Here is a 21,074-nt window from a genome sequence, read left to right on the forward strand (position 1 = left end):
TCTGTTCTTTCTGCTCTCATAATTTTGTTCTGAAAAGGTCGAAAAGCACATGTGTGTCCCCAGCTCTGCTCGAACCCACCAGTTCATTACTGCGAGAGCAGGAAAAACAGCCCCTTAGAGAGATGCAGTATGAATGCTTTAGCACGATTTGCTTAACAATTTTCTTAATTAAGAGAACAAGAAAAAAAATCTATAATTACTTTATTGGTAACACATGCAGCTAAATATGAATGTCAAAAGTATAACGATGAATTAAATTATGGCTTTTTATTTTTTCCTTATTAGTGAGAGGTCCAGGCAACCAAAGCAATACTTTTTCTAAGCCTTTATCTTAAATCCATATGGTCTGTAGTTGCAGACATTTATTGAGCAGGTAACTGTGTAACATGTCCCTTTTCTATACCCCTTCTCCAATGATACACAGCTGGAATTCTTTCACCAGTTTCCTTCCTTTACCTTTGATGTTTTATACCTTGACCTTTGTGTTTTTCAAATCCTGTACTGCTTAGAGTGTAACTCTGAAGTTTCTTGTGGCCTGTTGGTTTCTGCTCTCTGAGGCTGGGTAGACATAACAAAAGCCTCTTTGGGCCTGCACTCCAAGGTCACCCAGCCTGTCCTAGGCCCAAAAAGTATAATCCAAAGAGCTTCTAAGGGGGGGCAAGCAGAGGGGAAATTACATCATTGAACTGAAGCTTTAATTGGAGAATTAACCCTGATATGCAAATGAACCAAACCTATAAAAGTGTGAAGAACCTGTGACCTGTCATCCATCTTGGCATCCATTTTTGGCAATAGCTTCTGGCTCCCAGGGTGTACCTTTGAAAGCCTTTCAAATAAATACCCATTTTATTCTTTTACTCCTGCCCAGTCTCTGTGTCTAAAAGGCCTCTTAAGGCATCACCTTTCTCACCAAAGGAGCTTTACATCAAGTTTTAGCCCTGTACCTCTAGAGTTTATTAGTTCTGTTTGTGCCTATTGAAAGATCAGTTTATGCATGGACACTGCTTAAGGAAAATCTAGTAAATGAGAGTTTGCTGCATGCTGTTCCTGGCTTTGCAGAAGCCTGGAGGCTGGAGTGTTCCTGCATCTAATTTCCAGTGTGTTCCCATTAGAGGACACTGCTCTTAGTAACAAATACTTAGTTTTCCTCTTTTAAATTCCTCCAAAACTTCAGCTGTAAAAGTATTTAATTTTTCTGTGACTGCGAGTCGTCTCTTGTAAGCACAAGAGGCATTTAATATGCATTTTAGCTAATACAAAACTTATGGGGAGGGGAAAATGGTTTTATTTAGTATTTAAATAACGTGCATAGACTTATGATCATACTTTTAAGATATAATAAAAAAAAATTAAGTGCAATATTTATCTTGGTATTCACTAAGGCCACTGAATGAAATAAGGAGGCTTGAATTTTCTTCTTTGTCTTAGTTTTGTTTTAGAAAACTTCCCTAAATTTTTCCTTTCCTTTTTGGTCCCCCAAGGGAGAGGGAGGGGCTGAGCCTGGCAGTGTGGTGGGTGGGTGGCAGCAGTGAAACACAGAACAGCAGCTCTTGCCTGAGCCTGTGCACTGAGACAGGCTTAGAGCAGCTTCCTTTAAAAAGAGACAAGTGGCAAACACAGTCAAGGATTGTCTTAGGCTTGTTGTTCCGTGTTTTTGTCAATCCAGAAGTCCTTGCCAGGCTGTATAGTGTTTTTAAAAACTCTCTAATTCTTCCTTGTTATTTTTTTTCATACTGCATGTTACGTACAATGAATGTTTTGAGGTTTGCATATGTTTTACTACTTCTAAAAGTATATTAATATTTTTGCTAATATTTGCCTAATCCAATTTTGAGTTTAATTTAACTAACTTTGGAAGATTTGAGTAAAAAGTTGCCAATCATCACATGGCAGTGCAAATTAAACTGTTGTACAAATTTATGATTTAAAGAAAATGTTCTTTTACCAGATGAATTGCAGGGTGCACAATCAGAGACTGAGGCTAAGCAAGAAATTCAGCAGCTGCACAAGGAGCTGATTGAAGCCCAAGAGCTAGCTAGGACAAGTAAACAAAAATGCTTTGAACTTCAAGGTGAGACCCAGATCAACTTGGTTCTGTAGGGTATTTATCAGGTAGTTCAAGATAAACCAACATGTTTTCATAGTACTGAGTACATCCTTGAACACTGTATATTTCATCCTTAGTTAGATAATGGATGTAATTGAATGTCTTCAGTGGTAGCTCTTTGTTAGATCATCCTATCAGCTATGTAGCTCTATTGTTTTTGAGAGGAAATAGTATAGTCCAGTTTAATTTCATATTGTTCAGTGTTCTTTAGGGGTTATATTTACAGGTTTGTTTTTTTTTCTCCCACACCAGTTTTCATTTAGCACACATGGAGTTTTTGGATCAGGCAACAGATGATATTAATTTCAAATTAACTGTAATACTACCACAATAATGGAATGATGTCTTAGTATTAACTTTTATTAAACTACTTACACAGTTACTACCGTTGATAACTTCCTGAAATAATGTGTTTGTTTAATCTGTTCATTTAAGGGGAGGTTGTGACTAAAATTAATTATACACTGAAATACATGTTACTAACAAAAACTTTTGGGCACATTTTCACTTTTATTTATAGCACTCTTGGAAGAAGAGAGAAAGGCATATCGAGTGCAAGTTGAAGAATCCAACAAGCAAATTAATGCTCTGCAAGGTAGGAATTTCCCCCCCCACACACACACTCTTTAGGGAAACAATATAGTTTTGAGTGTTTCTGTGGCATCATAATCTCATAATCACTAATAAAGGAAAGTGTTTGAGTGTATGTTTTAAATCTGATTTCTTTCATCATATCTTTGAATTTTATTGTGGAATGTTTCCTGTCAATTCCTATGGTTCTAATAGTCACTTTAAAAATGCAAAAGATGTAATCTGTAATAGATACCTCTTCTTCATCTCTTTTTAATCTTCTTTCTCAGTTCGGAATGATCCAGGGATTCTTATTGGGACTGCCTTCAGAGCACTCAGAAGCTTAGGTGTTTTTGTGATACTCAGTCTCTTTATTGTAGGATCCTCTTAATGAAATTTTTCATTCAGATCCACATCCAGCATCAGAGCATGCAGTAAAGTTGTTGCAACAGAGACCCTGTCCATCCTTTTTTGAAAATTGATATAACCAATCATGCTCTTTTCAGCCCAAAATGATTACAGCAGGATGTAATCCCATGATTTACATAACTTCTGAGTCAGTCACATATTCTGTATCACATTAACTTGTCATCCATGCATGTGAGTGAGCTTGTTGGTCGAGTCTGTCAGTCTGTCCAGACTTAAAGCCAAAAAAGGTTATATTGTGTTGTGATTTCCCTAGAGCAAGCATTAGTTTGAAGAGCTACTCAGCCACTGATTGTTACAAAACTAAGGAGCTTCATCCCTTGGGATCTTTGTCAGCATATCATTTGCTTTGGGCCTAAACATGTCTGGAAGGCAGATGAGCAGACAGGCAGGTGGACTGACAGCCCTGACTTTCTGAGGAAGTCAAAATAGCCCTAGACAATTGTTTTCTGGGCAGTAGTTTGTTGTGTAGTGTGTCATATACTAGTTACACTGAAAAATTTAGGTAATAGCTGTTTTATGTGACTGTCAGAAAAGAATCTTTACATTTTCTGCCATTGCTCTTGTAAGAAGGAGAAGCTTATAGAATGCTCATCTTCAGAATGACAGGAGCAATTTAATTTTGAGTGTTTTCTTGCTAATAATGAAAATTCTTCAATTAGTAAATGCCATAACAATGATTAGAAAATATTTGATAATTATTTCTGTGCAAAAAAAAAAAAAAATTCCTTCTAAAAAGAGAGAATGAAAGTAGAAACTTGACAGAGCCAAACTTAATTGCAAGATTCCTCTTCTCAATTCAGTACTTTTTTGTTTTCTGGATCCTTCTCAAGAGAGGTCTTGCTGATGTTCCCTCCTCTCTCTGTTGTAGTTCAAAATGTTCTGATGTTCATTGTATGTTTTGCTGCTTCCCAAACTTCTAGGGTGTGACAGATCTCACAATTTGGGGGAAAGGTGTCAGGATTCTCCCTTGGCAGCCCCCGTGAACTGCAGGGCAGAAAAAAACCCAACCAACTGGCAACTTCATGTATTTCTAGAAGTATTTTTGTGGAATCAATGTTTTAGACCAGCCAGTGTTGCTGGCTTTGTTTGTGATAGAGAAGAGAAAGTGACAGAGAAACAACTGAGGTCATGTCTCTACATGTCAGATTCATTAGATGAACACATAGGTAGAGCAAGGAAATTCAAGTAACTTGTTGCTCCTTATTAAAAAGAAAAAAAAAGAAGTGAAGCATTCAGTTAGATGAGGTAATGGCTTACATAAACAAGAGATGTAATGGAAGTTTTCTTTCTAATTGTCCTCTCAAATTATATCCAGTGCTTCAGAAACGGTTCCCATATTGTTAGTAGTAATTTTCCTGTGTAAGTTATTTCTACAACCCCACCAAACTTACAACTCGTGTGTGTCCTTGGATTTTCATTCCAAGACTGTCCAAGAGCTTGTTTTCACGCCTGAATGTCTAAAGGGAAAGCTGTTCACCAACAACATGCACAGAATAAAAAAACCCACATTTCTTTGAAATGCTGCCAGCACCAAGAAGCAGGAGTTTAGCTTGGCTTGATGAAGAAAATACTATTGGGAAGATGTGGTTTGCATTCCTTTGCTCAGGCACCTGCTGTATTAGCAACTTGTAGTTCCTTGTGTTTTAGTGCATATTGTTTTGGTAGGTTCAAGGCTTCTAATGTAAGGATACATGGAAAGGCAATTGTTGATGCATCATGTGTTGTCTTACTGTCAGGTTGTTCTCATCCACTGCTTCGTTTGCTGTTCTGTTAGTATAAGCCTGTAGAAATTATTTTCAAACAAACGAGGTGGTAGTAAGCCTCATTTTGCTCATATATATTTAAAAATCCATCATGCTGCAAATGTCTTTGTTGTGGAACAGATAGACTATTTCATCCTTTACAGAATTGCCATGAAATTAATTTACTATTGTGTATAGTAGCTCTTAGGTATTACAATATATAATAACTACCATATTTTTTCCCATTATGTCTTTTTCCTTCACAGTGGGGAATTGGGTGATTCATAGGTTCTTTAGTGTCTTCAATGAGATAAATGTCTTGCTGGAGCCTGTTTAGAGGAGGGCACAAAAAAGATGAATTTTACTTCTTCATTGCACATCAGCAAAGTTTCTAGGTTGTACCAGTGTATGAATTCTTTCTGTATGGCTATATAGGTAGCTACTGAAAAACATCAAGTGTAATTGTCATGGAGGTGCAAGTCTCTATTGAGTACCTCTGATGTTCTATCAGTTTACAGCAAGACTCACTCACATTGTTCCTGTCATGCTCTATAATGGACTGAGAGGACAAAAATAATACAAGTAATCTAGGAAGGTTACTCAGCCTTGGTTATCCTCCCCAAGCTTTTCACTGTCCTTGTTTTGCCCTTTGGTTCTGAAACATACAACTTGAAATCTGTAATTCTGACCCCCTACAGTATCTTACATTAGGCTTTCAAGTGCTCTTAAGAATTTTACCTTTTCTTCTCAGAGTAATTCTTCAGTAATTTAACAATTGCTTTTCTGCATGTTGGAATCATGTGAAATACATTTTTTTTTTTAAAGTGAAACTCACAGCAAATTAAACACTTTGCTCCCATCAATCAGGGTTACAACTGTAGTTCTGTGGTTCTTTCATACTTCCCTTTCCTCTGTACTGTACTTTTTTTTCCAATCGTTCACAATGGATTCTATTTGAATATGTGTTTATGAAAAATTGTGCTCAGAGATGTCTTTAGTAATGAAAGGGTTTTAGATGGGAATAATTTATAGGGTTTGCTTCATGCAGAAATGTCAAGTAGCCTCGTGTATGTGACTGCTGCACATTTACAGTAAGCTGTAAATGCTAAAGGACCTTCTTCTAGCTCAGTATACTTGGTGCAGCTGTCCCTTTCAATTTAAAATTCATCTTGTGCTTTGAAAGATGCTTTTTGCAAAGAAATAATGTTTATTTCCTCTACTGCATGTTGAGAATGGAGTAGAAATTACTCTGTGCCTCAAATATTTATAGACATCACAAGTTAACTGCTGAACAGGCAAACATTTCCAGTGTAGCTTTGCAAATGTTTGGCTTGTGACAGAAGCTTTCCTGCTTTTCCTCTTGTCCCTGAAAGCCCCAATGTCCTTGTCCTCTAATATTTGTTTTGCTTACAGTGATGTTGAATCTAAATCTTGGTTTCAGATTTTGGAAAGTTGCTTTGGTATCACATACACAGCACAGCCTTGGCAAAGAAAGCTTTGTCCAGACATAATTTTTGTTTCTTTTGACTCTCTGTATTACATGGTCCACATACTTGTGTCTTTAAGGGTACAGCATTTGACAAGATTAATGTATTTTTTCAGTTGCTTTAGGCTTCTTTAGTCCTGTTAAATATCAGTATGTTGAGAAAGGGAGGTAGGGTTTTTAGGCTTTTTAAGTACAGTTTGAAAAAATATGAACACGAATGTCTGCTTTCCAGCTCAGTTGCGAAGGTTACAAGAAGAAATTGAGAATCTTCGCAAGGAAAAGGAGAATGAAATTTCAACCACTCGAAATGAACTAGTGAGTGCTCAAAATGAGATTCTGTCACTTCAAAAAGTAGCAGAAAAGGCAGCGTCAGAACGAGACACAGATATCTCTACACTGCAAACCGAGCTGCAGACAGTGCGAGCAGAGCTTGAACGGTGGAGGAAAGATGCCTCAGATTACGAAAAAGAAATTGTCAATCTGCAAGCCAGTTTTAAGCTCAAATGCCAGCAATGTGAGGAGCAGCAGAAGGAAGAGGCCTCTCGCCTGAAAGGTACTTGTTTGAAAGATGCCGCAGAGCATTGCTACCAGAGCATCCTGCTCAGTGTGGCGAATGCCAGTTATTTGAATCACCATTTGTCTGTCGCCTGTAGTCATTTACTGTGTGTGTGTGTCTGTATACACACACACGTATTTGTGTGTGTACCAAGGCTCGTAGTGTTAGCAAAGATGTTTTGCATGTTTCATTGAACAGTTATTGTCAATTATGCCTAAATTAACTTAGGTACTCTTTGATACCAGAAGTAGACTGAGGATAATTCCACCTAGAAAAGATGGAAAACTTTTGCATTTTGAGGGATTCATACTGTCAAAACTTTCTAAGAGGACTTGTGTAACTTCTCTATAGTTTAAGCCCATAAAGGGAGAGCTCCAGACTTTTTAATTCTACCAAAGCTTCACCAAAGCTTATTGCTTTAAACATTCTTTTCCTTGTAACAGAGGCATGGTTTCTAGTGATTCTCTTGCTATTTTCAAGCCTTGGAAATAATTTTCTTGAAATATGCATTTCTACCACTGTTTCTAAAATACTAGAATTGACCTATAAAAAGACTGTTTTCTATTTCTTTGTACCTTAGAAAAAGCTTTAATGAAGAAAATAACTTCTCTGGTAATGGGTCATAAACCTCGTAATAGTAGAAGATACTGTAATGTTTTACAGGTGCTCATGAGAGAATTCATGTGATATGATAAGTATATTTGAGATTTACAACCGATAGCAGCTTTTCCTGCATTTATTAGCTGGTGTTACTTGAAGCAGTCATGAAATAATTTTACTTAATTGAATTAAATTTATTCATTGCAGGTGAACTTGAGAAGTTGAAGGCAGAGTGGATTGCTCTGGAAGCTGAATGTGTTAAACTGAGAAAGGAAAATACTTCTCTTACATCTGAACTTCAGCGACAAGAGAAGGAGCTTTCTAGGTAAGGACACAATGGTTTGTCTGGGAGGTACCTCAGCAGCTGAAGAGTTTTGTTGTTGGTTTTTTCTCCCAAAAGAGGTACTAAATGTTAGTTATACACAGCAAGCTGGGGACATATATTTAAAAGCAAGACCATGGCCAGCCTTTTGTGTCAGCACTTTCTTTGTACAGGGAAACGATAATGGTCTGTACGTCTATGATTGCTCTAAGCTGACATTTCCATGTTAAAACCAGTGTGTTAAGCTTTCAAGGATGAAAAGTGTTTATGTAAATTTAAAATGCATAAGGAATCAATTGGATTTGTTTTTCAGCTCTCAGAAGCAGAGTTTAGCACTGACCAGCGATATAAGTGTTCTTGAAATGTCTCGAAAGGAACTTGAAAATCAGATGGGATCTTTGAGAGAAAAACATCAACGGTATGCAGCCAGTTTGAAAACTCAACTCAGTGAAGCTGAGAGTCAAGCAAAAGATTTTCAGAAAGAGGTAACATGAAACATTTCCATTTTGCAAGAATTTAATGCTCAATGGCTGAAGTTTTTAAGCTAAATGAAAAGAGAAAGTTTTCTGGTAATGAATTTATTTCTTATGTTTATTGCAAGCAGTTTAAATGGTAGCTAAGAAAATATAAACTGGGAGTCAAATCTAAAAAGGAAGACTTCAGCTAAAAACATGTGTTCTTTGGGAACTTCCTAAACCTTCCTTTCATGCATTGCTGTAATGATTTACTTTTAAGCTGTTCAGACAGGTAAATCGTTACTCAGAGTCTTCATGAACATCATGATCCAGAGTTTCTTTAGCTGTTATGAGTCAAAATTAATTCTTTTTTACAGTCTGATCTTCCTGGTTAGATTTGAACTCTTTTATTTGACGATGGGACTACACATTCTTTACAAAGATCTCCTTTTATCTTAGTGGATTTGTAAGTGCCTAAGGAAGAGCCAGCATTCTGAGCATGTATTTAATCTGCCTGGCCTCTAAAGATTATGTCTGGAGGAAGGCCATAGTCTCCAACACTTACTCCTTCCCTCTTTGTGAGCAGTTTGAGTGTATCCCCTGCCACTGCTCTTAGTTTCTTTTGCCATCCTTTTGTTTGATTTGTGATAAATTCATCCATGTTACATTCCTTACAATTCTCAGAATTTGAAAATCCCAGTTATCTTAATCTCTGTTTTGTAATCAGATAAGTATTTGTAAAGATGCCGCATCTTCTAAATTTGGGGTGAGTGCCAGTACTGAAAGTCATTGGTTCTGTCCTTACTAAGCCCAGTCAGGAGGACTGCTGGAATAGAATAAATGGGATGTGGATTTGAAAAAAAAAAAGCTACCCATTTTGTAGGAACATGTCACATTCACCCAGTACTGTTTATTCTTGACCCACACTGAGGGTTATGGCTTGACAGTAACAAGGCATAATATTTTTCTAATGCCTGCCTTGCTGTTAGGTTTGAATTTGCTGTGTGGGAAGAGGGTTTGATTTACTTCATACAGAGTGTTTATTTTTGCACCTATTGGAGGGGTGTAGGTATTTAAGATGCAGCCTAGATGTAAGACCACTATTCAGATGTGAAGGACTCCTTGTTCCCCACTTTCTTGTTTTTTATTTGTAGTTTTTACAGTCTGTTCCAATATGATAATAAATAACTGGTATGAGAGATTAATTAAGGCTTAGCATTTACTTTGTATTTCCTTGGGTTTAGTAATCCTAGCCCTGCCAAGCTGGGCAAAAAAATTTAATTTAGAAGAAAAGAAAATCTAAATTCTACCCTGCTTTTGTGGAAAGAGAGTGCACTGATGCAAGACGAGTTAGTCTAGGCAGATGACAGAAAAGGAAGCTGTGTGCTAAGCTGTCAGCATGTGTTGGGTGTCCAGGGGTCCACAGATTGTTCTCTCTTTGTCTTTAGTATGAAAGAACACAGACTGTGCTCTCAGAGCTGAAGGCAAAGTTTGAGGTGGCTGAACAACAAAACCAGTCACTCACGGAAGAGCTCAAACAATGTAAAGAAAACCTGAAGCTGCTACAAGAAAAAGGAAACAACGTAAGTCTGTACCAAATGTGTGGGGAAGTCAGGTTATGACACTGGCAATCCTGTTGATTGAAGTAATACGGAAGAGTCAAAGAGAAAAGGATGGACTTTAAAAAAAAAGCCAGCTGTATACCATATTATGCAAAATTCCATTCTGGTCCTACCTGTGCAGATTTGCAGATTATTACACTGTTACAATTATGCATGAAAGCTAAACTTACAGGTGCTTGACAGTTTTAAGTATGTCCTTAGATATCTGCTCTCTTGAAAACATGTGGCTTAAATACTAGTGAATCAGAACTAAGTAAAATTTTCTGATTTCAAAGAGTGATACAGGGGTAAAAGCTGAGAAACCTGTATCCAAATGAATTGAGCAAACTTTTTCAAGCTGCTCTTATTTTATTAGTATTTATTACAATGGATGCTCCTTCCTTACTCTTGCTTATGCTTCTTAACCATGGTTATCTCTCATGGGCTCATTCTTTAAACAGTAAAGTTGAGCTGTCCTTTCTATTCACTAATGAAAATACTGTTTTCTGTTGCAATTTATTTGAGAGGTTGTATCATTAGAACTGAGTTCCCAGCTGGAGACAGCTTTTTATTTTACTGAGATTCTGAAATGTTCCAAACATTAAGGGTGTGGCAGACGCATTATAAGGTGGCCACAGCCTTATTTTAGGTCCCTTTCTATACTGGGAGGGCTGTTTTTGTCTACCTGTACTGCCTCTGTGCTCAGTGCAGGGTGAACACTGTAATGCACAGTACAAAACAGGAGGATAATAAATGCTCTGTAACAGACTTTAGCAAACTGTTTATCTGACTACAAAGAAAGTTTTACAGATCCCATCCTCTAAAATCAGCTGGATGCCAGAAGTTTGTATTAATATCCTTACCATAATCAATTCTTGAATATAAACCTCGAACAGTATAGAGCTGTCAAAGATGTAAAGAATTCAAAGCATTTCTCACTTTTTTTCAGCCATATTTTCAGGGATATGATTTCATAATCCTCTTGGAACCTGATTCTTGCTTAGAATTTTTCTGCAGTGCTCAGATAATGCTGAGTTACTTGACTTACTTAAAGCAGAAGTCAAAAATAACTAGACAAAAACCCCACCCCATTTTAATGGAAGAGATCACACTGAATAAATAATTGTGAATGTGAGATTTTCTGCTCTGTTAAAAACATTAACCTCAGAATCAAAATGATCAGTGGAAAAAGGGGGATAGTAAAGGGTTGAAATACTGTGAAGGAAATTGGAGCACCTGATGAAAGTGGAAAAGCTAAAAGGAAATTTTAGGAAGAATTAAAGGTGAGTATTTAAATGAAAGCAGGAGCCATGGCAGTTGCCAAAATCTGCTTGCATAAGAGGAGTTCATTGTGACAGTCGAAACCTGGAGGTCAGGGTGTGATGAAGAGCATCCTCCATATAAGGGCAAACTCTGCTCACCAAACATTACTCACAGTCAGTAATGTAAAACATATCCATCTTGGGGATTGTTTCAAACATCATGGATACTGGGCTGAGTTCCAAGGTCAAATTTTTCAAGTACCATTGCCCCCTTATGCTGGAATCATTATCTGCTACTTCATTTCCGAGGACAGAAAGTGACTTCCCACTGTGGGATTTGTTCCTTTTTGCAGCCCATCTGTGTCTGAGTTTGCATATGTTCATATTCTAATAAAATATGCACAATTTTATTGAAGCACCTAGTTACATGCTCCTTGACAAGAGGGAGCTTTATTATGTATTAATAAGTTTGTGAGAGAAAAATCTAATCATTTGGAGGTGATCTCATTGAATATGATGAATATTTATCATCGGTTTCATTTGCCAAGAATGTGTATAACTTACAAAAAAAATCTATTGAATTGTTCAGTGAACCAACAAATGTTAGAAAAGACAAGGCTTCTGTACTCCATTTGGGATATCATTTAAATATTAAGTTTTAATATTTAAGTTTTACTTTAAAAAAAAAATTTGCAGTGTTGTGTTTTTGAAATGCTTAGCAGTGTGGTGTACTACTTGTGCTTGCATGCTTGTAGTCACTGGTTACTTCCTGATGCGCTTTACGTGACAGATTTAATGATGTGAATGGTTTGGAACATCAGCTGCTCTGGTTGATTTAAACCTCTGGCACTTTTTTGAACACTGCTGTGATCATTTCTGCTTTCTGTGGGAAGGTGGCACTGTGATTCGTGGCACCCATGACACAAAAATAATCCTGCATGAAAAAAACTTCAATAGTGACACATAATTTTTCTGTTAAGTATTTGCCTTGATTGAAAAAAAATTAATTGAACAAGACTAGAATACCTTCTATTATTCCTGTGTTTTGAACCATATTGGAGGTTCTATGAATAAGTGATTCCTATAAATTCATAACAGGATGAGATTTTACTTATTAGTTACAATGTTTTAGAAAAGTTAAGCATGAATTTATCATTTGTGTATTTATTTGACTGAACAAAATCAAGGTAGCTTCAGCACAAACAGTTTCAAAAATATTTGGCATGGTTTGACCTTAACCTCTGTTTGTCTTTGTGTGTGCACAAATATATAGAGTAGGATACAGAGAAAGCAGATGTCTTCCAAGGACAGCTTAAAAAGCATTTAGGTCCATTTTTGCGTTTAATTTATCATATCACAGATAGAGGCTGTTCATCCAGAATGTGCAGTAGTTTACATGAATTCAACATAGCTGAGAAAACGTGTGGATGGTTCTGAGGAGGCCATAAGCTGTTTGAACCCTGCAGTCTGGCCAGCTGCTGGTTTGGCCCAGCTGCAGCATTTGATCAATTTTCAGAATTCCGTTTGGTCACAAGGCTGCTGACCTGGCAGAGATGCTGAGCTCTGTGTTATCTCTGATGGAAATGTGCTTCTCTGCTTTTTAGTAACTGAGTGTGGATTGTACAGTCATGTTACAATCTCACAGAAATGTCTGAACTACTGGGTTTGCCTGTGCACATATCTGTAATTGATTCACTAATGGAGGAAAAAGATTGTTTTTCCGGAGGCTGGTGATGGAAGATGGAAAAGGCTAACTAGCAAGGAATGAAGTAGCTGAAAAATCCAGTTTTTGGTGTGAGTCTGTCTCTCAAGAAATCCAGATGGGATTTCCTCTCACTTAGAAAAACTAAAACTAGCTACAAATAAGATACAGGCAAATCGTTTAAGATTTGTATCGTTTTCAGGTGCTAAATTCCAAGTTGTGACAAGAGGTTTCTTGGAACATTTTCTGCTTACTTCCCTTTATTTTTAAACATCCCTGTTCATTTGAGTAGAATGGTGTACTAACTTTGTATACCAGATTAGATAATACTGTAATGTGTTAGACGTCTTTAATACATTTCAATTAAAACAAAACTTACTGACTTATTTTCCCCTCTCTAAATCATCTTTACCTGATTGATTTATAGCACAAAGTGATTTTTAATATCCCTTCCCTTCTTTAGCCTTCCATATTACAACCCGTCCCAGCCGTATTCATCGGCCTAATCCTGGCTTTCCTGTATTGGTGTTACGGCCCATTGTGGTAGCGAAAGGTACAAGCACTACTGTTCAGTCAATGTATGTTTGTCCCTCTCACCTGTTTGTGCCATTTCTGTATCAAATAGTGCATGGTGAAATGCTCACAGGTATTTCTTTACCTGAAGCAAACCCTTCATTTAATATGCCATTCTGTTGACACTGACGAGCTGAGCAATCCACTAATCATTTAACATCTCTGTGATTTCTTTAATTCTAACAATTAATTTTGTTCTCACTGGTGCTTGAACGTGCCTCTTCTAACTCGGTCTCCGTTTGTCCTTAGCAAATGGGCTGCCTTTTGCGCGATGCTAGGGCTTGTAAGAAAACTTCATTGCTTAATTAACTATGAAAAATGAAGAGTTTGCCTCTAATAATAAAATTCAACAAGCTTTGGTTCCTATCTATGGACTAAGAAATTCCTCTCTGGCTCTAAACACTTTAATTTTTCTCACTATTGCTGATGGAAAGATGGAAAAAAAGACAAGAAATAGGTGGTTGGTTTGTATTCTGAACTCTCAGCTTGCATTTTCTCTTGTCTCTCAGTGTGTCCTCCTCTTAAAATGCCATTGTTGTCATGCAATATTGTGACAATCTGTTAAAAATGATGTTAGGATCTGCTACACAGACCTGGATTTAAACGGTCAAAAGTTAAAAGATGTGCATAAACTTGTGCCTAGCCTTGACTTGGCGCAAGCCGTGTTTTAAGCATCTCAAGCCCTCGCATGTTCAGTGGCACATTTCTCTGAGGTGTGTACAATAACATACCTGGAAATACGGAGCTGCCAAAAGTCCTCCAGACGATCCTCAGTCATGAAGAGGTGTGGAGTTCCCTGTGCTAGAGGAACGTGGTGTGCTGTGGTGCTCCAAGTCAGGACTAGCCTGCAGCAGGGCTCGTGGGTAACACTGTAGTGATGCCTGTCAACAGGTACTCAGGACTTGCAGGAACCACGAGGTAAACTGATTAGTATGAATTAGAACAAATATGATATTGATTTCTTTTTTCTCTCCACACAGAGACAATGGCCTTGGATGCCTGTGATGGCAGCTTTGGTTGCTGTAACAGCCGTGGTGCTGTACCCAGGCCTAACCAGAGCTTCTCCATGAGAACTGTTGTTGAATCCATACACCGTCCTCCCTTTAGAAGCTGGCAACATTCATATACTGAGGGAAAACAGATTAATTCTCTTCCTTTTTACCTCTTAATACAGCACAGCTCTGCGTGAGAACAGCAGTAGGGTCATTTGCTTTAAATTGTATAAAATGTATCTGTCTATAAAGAGGGAATAAAATTGTGATTCATCATACTGTGAGCAATATTTTTGCTTACAACTTCATGCAAGTTTTAAATTAGTATGTTGGGATTCTGAATACTATAATGGTGGCCTAAAGTAGGCTTCTTGGTACCAAATTATTTATAACGGCTAGGGTTGTGGACACTGACTTTAGAATCTGATTGCTAGATTTAAGAAGAAGATAACTGATTTGGACATCCAAGCCAAGTAACCTTGCAGATACTTGGGAAACAGATGCAGTGTGCTCAGTGCCTTTCAGTATGATCTATTTTTTTTTAAACTAGTGTATCATTTTACTTGCTGTTAGTCACTGAGCTGTTGGGAACAAGACTTAAGAAAACTTCTCTTACCACGCCTTTCGAAGGAAGTGTATTTTTCTTTCCTAAGGATTGCTTTATTAATGGGTTTTGGGAATAAACACAATTCATGTCCAGCCTTAAAGAGATAGAGATACTGATGGTGAAGACCAGCCTAAAGTATTTAGTGTGCGCGTGTGCGAGTGTAAGCATGTGTGTGTTCTTGAGTGAACTAAGGTGTTTCTGGGAGCAAGTACTTGGTCATTTGATGGACATAGTGCAGTGGTTCAACTTACGTTAACTTTAGTTTGAATGTAATTTATTAAATTTCATATATTTAAAGAGATACATTCTTTAAAAGTATGAATACCTTCTCACATATCACATGTATCAGTTTATTTTTTCAGTCATTTGATACTTTCTGACTTGAGCTGGAGAAGCTCTTTAGAATAAGCTTTTGTGGACGTAACTTTATTAAGAGAACTGCTACAGTACGTCTGTGATCAGCTGAGAAAATCTAGATACATAAAATACTACGAAATTGGAATCATATGCCTGATGAAGTATTGTCAGGTGAAGATGATTTTAATTTGGTAGTAAAATTTTGTGGATCCTTATCACATGGCTGTAAGTATGATGCAGTGGTCCCCATTACAAAGTTTATTTTCCTTATCTAAGTACTATAACCATTGCTATTTGCTGACTCTTGGTGGGAATCACTGTAGTTAGTGCTGAATTAAATGTAGACAGTAGTTGTCTTGTTCAGCTCAGCAGTTCTGTCAAAAAGGTTTATTAAAGACTTAAATAATATGTTAAAGAATGGTAAAGTAAAATGGCTCTGCTAAAGGAAACTTCAAAATAGGGAGGTAATCTCAGCAATTCAATTGGCTTTAAAGAGTGTTATGGCAATCGACAGATAGTTTAAATATTTAAATAGAAATTTAGCATATAATTTACTTTGTGAGGTTTTAAGGGTCATTGTCCTTTAATTAAAGGTTCTATCTTAAGTTACATGGGATTTGCTAATGGGAGGATTATTAGTTGGAGAAAATAGTCCACAAGTGACTTTGTAGAAAATAACTGTTGTCATTTAGTTTGTTCATTTCATCCTTTTCAGTTGCAGGAAGCCACCCAACCACAGAACACTCGTATGCCAGTGGTACTTAGTACCTCTTGTATATAGGTTATTGCAAATATTGTTCTGAAATGCTTAACTTCAGAATTACATTTTTTAAAGTAAATAATTGTTTTAAATCTATTTTGTAAAGATATAAAAATACAATAGAATTTCTGGAGTACAGATTAAACTATTTGCACTAACACACGTGATGTGCATGATTTAATAAAATAACTTTACTCTCCCTATGCATGTTTGAGTTGAATGTCATTTGAAAACAAGAGATTCATGCTAAGTTTCTTTTGCACTAGATATTGCCACAGTTACTAGGCACAATGTCTGCAGCATGTCCAGTAAGAGCAAAAGACTTTTTTTTTTCCCTTTTATTTCACATTTGCACTGGTTTAAGTTTTGGTCTAGCTGATCCGTCTGTCTGTGGTTTTCAGAAGGAAATGGGGTAGGAGAGAACCATGGAAGGCTTGGGAGCATATTGCCATGGAGGAGGAAAAGGTGTTCGAGCTGCAGGGTGGATGTGCCAGTGGCAGTGGTGCTGAGATGGGAGGAGCAGTGGCTGCAGGTCCTGGGCCATAGAGGAAAGCCCTGCTGGGGGAAGGGAACCTGATGCTGCCTCCTCACTCTTTAGCATCTCAAACTGCCCATTTGTCCTTCTTTCAGCTACTGTTTCTTGTGCAGTGGATTCTCTTCCCTCCTCCCTGCTAGTAGCATGTCGAGGTGGCTTGAGGAGGTGGAGCCTGGTGGAGCTGGGGTCCCTCCCTGCTGGCAGCAGGGAAGTGCCAGGTTCCCTGGGAGCAGCCGGGGGGACCCTGCACTGCAGCAGTGCTGCCTGGGGCTTAAGTTTGTCCTTGTATTAAAGACAAGTGTTGTGTTTTCAGAAATCTTTAGAGCATCAGAGAGCTGCAGTTAGAGGCCCAACATGGCTGTATTAAAGCAGAAATATTTCTAATTTCATTATGTGCATGTATGCATATTTATATTATATATACACAGGTGCATAGTACACATTGCATGGGGGTTTGTGCTTACAAGTATACCTAATGCAGTGCCTTTTCCAGGAGTTCTTGACATTTGCATGTTCAAAATGATAAGGAATGAGCTAAAATGCACAGTTCACTCTTTTGTTGCAAGAATCCCTGGAGAAGGGTTGGGTAACTGGGAAGCTGCTGTTCTTCAGTGCTTCGATACTAAAACAGCAAGTGGAGTTATTTTGCAAGGACTCCTTGCACAAACCTTTCTAGGTTTTTTTATTGCTTTTTTTAATGGTAAGTGTGTGTGCTCTTTTAAATTCAAATTTAGGTTCTTTCTTTTGTGAGGCTTGATTAGCTAAGCCTTGGAGTTACTGTAATGAGCAGTGTTTTCACACGTGTGAGATGCTCCACTTGTAAAACAAGTGCTCTGAGCTTGCACTGAAGTTTGAGGTTTTAAAAAGGTTCCTCATAGTAGCAAAGCTCCTCAGAGAGTTGTTTTATCAGTTGCTAGTTCAATTTGGAAGATTTAGTATAAATCTTAGACTATCTGAACAGTTCTTCAGATTTGTCGTGGAGTCTTGACTGAGGCATCTTTTTTAAATTCTAAAAGAATTCTACCTGTGTGGGGACTACAATAGCAGGCCTTTTATTTAAAAATATAAATATGTGAAAAATACAGTGTGATTTTCCTGTTCCTTGTAGCTGAATTAAATGTGTTCTTCTGGAGTCTTAGCCTCATCCTTTTTGCAGAATGTCTGGATTTTTTGGTGCTAAATGGAGAATTGTGAGCCTGCACAATATATTGCAAGAGTTCTCATAAAACAGTGAGAATTAGTATCAAATGACTGATGGCTGAAGCAAAGGTAATCAATCACCTGTGCACATATTTTTGGGGTATATCCCTAACTTATTTTTCTAATCAAGTCTTCTGAAGTATGTTACCTGTTCCAGATTTCTGTGTGCTTTATGTAAGATTTTGAATGTCTCCTGCCTTAATCCATAGGGTTCTGCCACTTGCAAGAATCATTTCTTTGGCTTGAATCTTCTCCATGACAAATCCACTGCCAAATTCATTCCACCAGCAGCATCTGAGTGCTTTAAAACACCAGGTCACCACTATGGCTTTTGGGAAGCCACTGTCCTTTGCACTGGCTCTGCAAGTGGGGCTGGCCAGGTTTCACCAGGGGCCTTTTCTCCCCTCTGGCTGTTCATCCACCATTAGTGTTTCATTAGCAACTGTCTCAAAATGTTGAGTCTCCATTAATAATAGCAATTGATCATATAAAAGAATTAGAAGCCATATTCTTTCCTTCTCTCTTGCATATACCTCTGGGTCTGTTTGAAGGGTGACTGCTTCCTGCAAACAGCTGCATTCAATTCCCCAGATCCAGCTCATTTGCTCATCCCAGTCCCTCTTTGCACGTGCTTATGAACACAGAATTCCTCCTTCTTTCATGGGGAATTGGGCTGCAGTAGTGGGGTGGGGGGAGAGGTTGCTTTCCTGGGTTTTTACTTTGTACCAACTTGTTGCAAGTGAGCAGAGGTTTGTCCACAGAGCCAAGTTGTTCTGCTTGGAAGAGAGGGGCTGCACCCATTGCTGCTTTCAAAGCTGGGTGCTGCCAGTGTGTGACTAAAGGCTCCCAGCAGTAGGAGGTAAATCAGCAATTGAAACACAGGTTTCAATGGGAAGGGACATTACAGGCCCAAGTCCCCATTTGTAAAGGTAAGGGGAACTCATCTGATCACTAATCAGGATATCACAGTCATAAAACTTCAGACTGATTTCATCATAAGCAGCAGAATGTCAAGAAGTTCAGTATCTGTTAGAAAAAAAAAAATTCTTGCTGTAAGAACTTCAGATAAAGGATCAGTCACCTCTGTAGATAAGGTATGTGAGCAACTACTGTCCTCTCAGAAAAAACCCAAACCAAACCCCAACCCTGTCTTTGAGTTCATCTTGCTTTGGCTTCCAAAAATTGGACTCCAATACATCTCTCTTGGAGGATGTTCTTCTGCTGCAAATGTTGTCCTCATCCACGGATTTGACATACCATGATCATACCCTCCAATCTTACTTTATATCAATGAATTGAATTTCTTAATTTTTTTCTTCATCCCTCTAGTTTTTGTTGTCAGCTTTTTAAACAATTTTTTATTTTCTGAGTGTTCTTTTTTGAAGAGTAGATGCCAGAATAGAACATGTCCTTACAGTTATTACCTTACTAACATCATATAAATAAATAGACAATAAGCTTTATATCCTACTCTGGTATTCCTGGTTTACTGTCTACCAGAACTTTGTTTCAGGATTCACTGACTTCTAGCTTCTAGATTTTAACTGTGTTAATCAAATCCATGTATTCCTTACATCACCCCAGTATGAGGTGCACCCAGTGGTATCTGACTTTGCAATATTGTTTGGTAAAAACCACTGTAGGTAGCAGGCCCAGGCAGCAACCTGTTCCCATGACTCTTCAGCACAGCACTGGAAGGGTTTTTTTCCCTTCAGGTTTTACAGAGATGACTCCTGAAGCTGTATTTGGGACTATTGATCATACACTGTTGAACAGCAGTGAGACAAAATCTGATTCCTGAAGCACAATAGGGAAAATATTCATAGAATAATTCCTTCACTTAGTTTTTACAAACAGAGAGCTGTTCTGTAACCTGCATTATTAGTTACAGTGGTAGTAGTGTAGTGATCACTTTTATTGGAATGTCAGGATTTACAGAAGTCTTGGTTTAATAACACTAATAAACTCATTTTTAAAAAAAAAACTTTTGAAAGGGGAATTTTATTTTCTAAATGCTTTGACATTCTTGAATTTTTTGCTGATTGCTTCCCACAGGTTGTTCTATGATTTGCTTACATCTTAGAGTGAAGCAAAGCCAGTCCTTTTCTCAGGATCAGACATTTTACTCTCTTCCCTCAGCCCCGTCATGTTGTTTGCACATTACTGACACTTCCCTCTCTAAGCATTTCAAATTGGACGTTGTTGACATGACTGAGTTTCTCAGTGTGCTCAGTGAGCATCATTCCCAGAGCTGGATGTGTCTCAGCTCTGAGGGATGTGGATGTGTGTCTGTGCTGCTCTGAGATTGCGCTTACAAGTGGTGGAACAGGACATGGTCACTGGTGTTTAGCAGCCATGAGAGGGAGTGGGGATGTAGCTGAGATTCTTGGGTAAATGGTTCTCAGCTGTGGTAATGGAGATGCTGGCAGGGAGAGGTAATTCTTGTGTTACATCAGGTGAGACATTGAAAAAGCCGATGTGCTGCCAAAGCGTGTCATCCCTTCATCGTGTCTGATGAGCAATTCCAAAGCCCGAGTTAAACTAAAAGCAATGTTTTATTACCTGATTGTGTTAGTATTTGAGACAAAAGGGTGAAGTCATCAATTGATTTTGTTCTATGGGAATAAAATTTAACCAAAAGCTTACCGGTATTTGTTTCAGTACCCACTGTTGGGACATGGATTTTTTTTTTTTAGAAATTCCGCACACACACTATGAGTGGTAAAGTACTGCCTTCAGTATGGAATGGATTTACTATTTTAATCTTTTCATGCTAGATCATTTATGAAGTTTATATTCTATTTATATTTCTTGTAAGGAGTTCTTGCTCTGGAAAATAATTTTATTGAGTATGTCATCAGTTTTGATGTGACAAAACTACTTCTTGTCTTGAATATAGTGGCTCTTACTTTAAAAATGTTCCAAATATGCAATATGTCTTCTGGGATGAATAAATGGTAAAAATTATGAGAATAAATTTACATCACAACAGAAAGCTGATTTGCATTGTACATAGTCTTTCATTCAGCCTAACTCCAAATTTCAGCACTCCACAACTTCTGAACCTGCTCCACTTGCTTTACTGTGCTAGAAAACAAGTTACTAATTAATGAATCAATTAAAACTTACTTTAAAATTGGAATCTATTTACCTGTTTACTTTGTGCAAGTGGGATTTGCAGCCACATGACCTTCCCTCCTCTGTGTGACATGGTAAAG

General features: G+C 37.8%; 1 protein-coding gene across 31 annotated transcripts in view; it reads left to right on the top strand.

Moving 5' to 3' along the window:
* Positions 1 to 20,856, top strand: part of SLMAP (sarcolemma associated protein) — an 84,344-nt gene extending 63,488 nt beyond the window's left edge. For 14 of the 31 annotated variants that reach the window (XM_082288802.1, XM_082288831.1, XM_082288804.1 and 11 more), the window contains 7 exons: positions 1,949 to 2,071; positions 2,628 to 2,702; positions 6,567 to 6,887; positions 7,698 to 7,815; positions 8,126 to 8,297; positions 9,716 to 9,850; positions 14,386 to 20,856. In XM_082288802.1, coding sequence (XP_082144928.1) covers positions 1,949 to 2,071; positions 2,628 to 2,702; positions 6,567 to 6,887; positions 7,698 to 7,815; positions 8,126 to 8,297; positions 9,716 to 9,850; positions 14,386 to 14,475 — 1,034 coding nt within the window. In that variant the 3' untranslated portion in view covers positions 14,476 to 20,856. Of the gene's footprint in view, positions 1 to 1,948; positions 2,072 to 2,627; positions 2,703 to 6,566; positions 6,888 to 7,697; positions 7,816 to 8,125; positions 8,298 to 9,715; positions 9,851 to 13,295; positions 13,386 to 14,385 lie in introns of all 31 variants that reach the window. The other 17 variants (XM_082288824.1, XM_082288827.1, XM_082288805.1 and 14 more) reach the window with 4 other exon arrangements.
* The last annotated feature ends 218 nt before the right edge of the window (positions 20,857 to 21,074 follow it).

Source organism: Coloeus monedula (assembly GCF_965178545.1).
Source record: "Coloeus monedula genome assembly, chromosome: 11".
Lineage (NCBI taxonomy): Eukaryota > Metazoa > Chordata > Aves > Passeriformes > Corvidae > Coloeus > Coloeus monedula.